Below are 3,760 nucleotides of genomic sequence, written 5' to 3' on the forward strand. Positions count from 1 at the left end.
CTGGAGAAGAGCTGAGCGCGGTGGCTGCGGATGCGCGCACACCCGCGGAGGACACGCACGTCGGTGTGTGCATTCGCAGCCACCCACACCCCGCGCTCGCCCCAGTTGAAGTGGTTTGATCCTACTGGGAGACTGGGGCCGCTCTTGGGATCACACAGCTGCCTACCGAGGTCACCGGGGGAGTAACACACAGCACGGCGATTTATTCAACTGGACAGGGTGCCTAAATAATAATAACAATAAAAATAATAATAATAATAACAATAAAAAAGAGAATCCCAACCTGTTCAGGCAAAAAAAAAAAAAAAAAAAGGAAGACAAAAAAAAGTTAAATAAAATGTTCATGGAATTCAAGTCCTTGAAGCGGGAACTGAAAGAAAATCTCACTCCTTTTGTTACTCAGCACTGTCCCGGACATAGAAATACAAGTAACGAAAAGGCTTAAACTTTGAGGTGGCTTTGTCGACTCAAAGGGCAAACCCATGCTCGCAACTGTTCCTCCGCGATACTCATACACTTCGCCAGCAGAGGGGATTCAAAAGATGTTCACAACAAGGGATTTCCAGAGAAATACTGCAGGCGGTCTCTGCTTAATTTTTTTTCTTTCATTCTTCTGTTCTGAAACCAAATTTTAACCTGTCGGTCAGTAAGATTTAACATCCTAGACAGCTGGAGCCTTTTTTCTTTGTTTATATAGACATTGAAGAAAAATTCTCTCTCTAGCTCTCTGATCTGGAATTTCGAATAGGGGCATCTCTTCTTCCTCGTTCTGGGAGCACCTTAAAAGAACCAGAAGGCAGGGTAAACATCCTAAGGAAAGGCAAGACACAGACTCATCTTCACAGCTGACCAGAGAGATAGGAGCAGCTTAACAACTCCGGGTATTAACGCGGGGGGAGATATCTTCCAGCGGCTCGCCTATTGTTAAGGGTAGCAGAGGTGAGGTTACACAGGGTCTTAAGGACCGTGGTGTAATTCTTTTCCCACTGCACGCAGCTTCAGGCAGGCAGATGCGGACATTTTCGGGGCAGATAAGTTTTTTTTTTTAAATAAAGACCAGGCTGGGACTGGAGGCAGCAGGCTGCTGGAGCTGGGTTTAGGGAGGCTGGGGGTGGGGTGGGGGGGAAACCCCCACGCTCAGCTGCAAATCTGTTATCTGTATAGAAACAGCATGAGCAAGGTTGGAATTAGAGGAACTAGATATTACGTTCCGCATAAGTTTTTGATTAACTCCAGTCCTCGCCACACACGCAAAAAGGAATCAAAGTAAAAGAGAACTTAGCATCTGAGCTGCAAAAGGGGACTTGCACCACGAAAGCAAATAGGAAAACAAACCGAGCCTCCCCTCTTCCCAAAAGAGCCCCTCGCTGAACGCCAACTTGCAAAGTTGCCTGGATTCAGCCTTTAAAAAAGCTCCTCCAAGACTGCCTAGAAAATGTGAGGGCATGCAAAAAAAAAACAACCCAGAAGACCCAGGCAAACAAGCACGCAAGTAAAAGCCCTTCCTGACAAAAGCTAGGCGCTCCACCAGGCTTGGAGGAGAATAAATGCCACTTTAAACAGAAAAGTCGAAGGAAATGCTCCGCTTTGCCTGCGAATTCGGCAGATTTCCCCCTCAGCACCGCACCCCCACCAAGAGAAAAGACTCAACATACAGTTTTAATTAAAAGGAAAAAAAAAAAAAAAAGGCAGCCCCAAACATTTTGCATGCATCTTAATGCCTAAAAGAAAGCACAGGCAGCTAAAGTAGTGTTCTGCCCAATTGCCTTTTACCCTCAGCAACCCGGGACCAAATCCTTTTAAAATGCTCATGTAAGTTCATGATCAAAGTTAATATTTGTCACGATGGTGTGCTTTTAAAATTTCACAGACTCTAAGATACTGTGTCTGCGCCTAACATCTCCATTTTTTTCAAAGAGCTTTTCCCATCGTAAAAATTCTTCTCGTTGGAAGAAAGAGCTTTGTAGGTTATAATAAAATCCTTTGAATGCTTATAAAACTCCACATAAAATTTGACCGACAAAACACACGGGCTAGTCCCTTAACCTTTCCATTTACTGCTCTACCTACTCGAATTGCTGCTTTTGCTTCCTTCCTTGGTGACAGAAGAGGACGAGGCTGAAGACCCTGGGTTTGTGTTTTCCTCCTCATCCTCCGGGTCTATACCTTGCTCTCCGCGGGATGACAGTGCGTGGGCTTGGGGCTCTGCCTCCACTTTGCCCTCGCCCTTCTGCAGGCAGGTCTCGGTCGGATTTTCCGCCCCGCAATAGGCGTTTTCGAAGAAGCGGTCGAAACCTTGGGGCAAGACAGTGTTTTTGTTCATGCTGGTGTAGAATCCCGTCGATGCCGGGTGGTTGGAGCTGGGGTGGTGGTGGCTGTACACGCTCTCGTTTTTCATTAGCATTTCGGTCATGGTGGAAGGCGGGATGCACTCTCTATGCATCAGATCTTCTGCGGAATAACACGAGGCGTAATTGCTTCGGTGGTGCCATTTACTTGAGGGGTCTAGACCATAGGAGACCTCTCGCACGGGCTGCACTTGCGAGAGGTTGGTGGAGTAAGGGTAGGAGATTTGGCGAGAGGGGGCCTGTGGCAAGAAAGATGACACAGTTGAAAATTCAGGGACGTAATAGGTACAGCTGGGGAGGTAGAGATTAGAAGCGCAACCTGCCCTTTCTCCAAACTCGGCGCTCCGCTCCTTACGCGACTGGGAGCAGAAGTTGCCCAGGTTCACCGAGTTAAACATCTTTCTCCTTTTCTTGCTCCTATAGCTAGATGTTTTGGATCCGATGTGCGGAGGGGAAAAAATTTGGGAAGGCGAGATGACGCGCTATCCGTCTTAGTCGCTCCGGCGGACACGTGATCCAAAGTAGATATTGTCATATATCAGTTTGGAGCACTTAGATGCGTAGGAGTGGTTCACTTAGGTAAGATCTCAGAGGTTCAAACGATTGGTTTGCAAACACCGCAGAAACATTATGAAAATCAATTGCAGATTTGTATTCATTTTCCTGAAGGCACACCCCTTGTAAGCATTCAAAGCAGAACAAGTACAAGGGGCGGCTTGTGAAGTTGCTGCTTTTTTTTTTTTTTTCCCCTTGCCTCTTTTTTTTTTTTTTTTTTTTTTTTTTCCCTCCTCTCCTTCCCATTTGGATTCTGCTCTCGCTGCCTTTCAGCAGGGTTTGGAGATGGGGTGGGGGCGATTTGGGCTGGGGAGGCGGGGGGAGAGGGAGGGTCTTAGGGAGCTCGAACGGTGTTTTTCCACCCTTTTTTTTTAAATATTTTAATTCCGCTGATTATTATAATTTATTATTACGGCTATTTCTGTCCTCAGAAGCGTTCCTGAATAGACTTTAGGTAGCTCCATAAAATAGCTGGAGATGCAGAAGGAAGTTTTCCAACATTTCTCCAGCCCTCGCTGCGGGCGGGAATGCCCAGCTCTTCCCACAGCTGGGCTGCGAAATTATAAGTAAATCTCTATCTCTCTCTCTATCTGGGCGTGAGGGGGTTGGTGCTAATTAACAAGCCTCTAACATACGCTAATTATGTTGATCTCTGTGTGCACATCAACTATACATCAAGCAAGTTGGCACGCTTTATGGAGAATACACCACCGAAGCGATGGCAGCGTGCGGGGGCTGGCGTCAACTTCCCAACTTTAAAGTTAAAGCAGGCCTGGCTTAATGACTTTTGATATCGAATTAGTGATATATCAAGGAATAGAGCAAATGAATTAAGTCAATGTCTAATAAATATTCGA

At 46.3% G+C, this 3,760-nt stretch overlaps 1 protein-coding gene across 1 annotated transcript; it reads right to left on the reverse strand.

Moving 5' to 3' along the window:
* Positions 1 to 546: 546 nt before the first annotated feature.
* On the reverse strand, positions 547 to 2,746 carry HOXC11 (homeobox C11). Its single transcript, XM_009470572.1, has 2 exons — positions 2,071 to 2,746; positions 547 to 779 (listed from the first exon to the last, which is right to left on the reverse strand). The coding sequence occupies exons 1-2, from the start codon at positions 2,744 to 2,746 to the stop codon at positions 547 to 549; spliced, it is 909 nt and encodes a 302-aa protein (XP_009468847.1).
* Positions 2,747 to 3,760: the final 1,014 nt, after the last annotated feature.

This window comes from Nipponia nippon, unplaced genomic scaffold (assembly GCF_047370975.1).
Source record: "Nipponia nippon isolate SJK-2023a ecotype South Korea unplaced genomic scaffold, ASM4737097v1 scaffold_35, whole genome shotgun sequence".
Classification (NCBI taxonomy): domain Eukaryota; kingdom Metazoa; phylum Chordata; class Aves; order Pelecaniformes; family Threskiornithidae; genus Nipponia; species Nipponia nippon.

Coding starts and splice junctions, on each gene's coding strand:
- HOXC11 (XM_009470572.1), bottom strand. CDS start 2,746: ATGTTTAACTCGGTGAACCTGGGCAACTTCTGCTCCCAGTCGCGTAAG. Junction 780..2,070: donor AAGCAAAAGCAGCAATTCGA/GTAGGTAGAGCA, acceptor GGTTCTTTTAAG/GTGCTCCCAGAACGAGGAAG.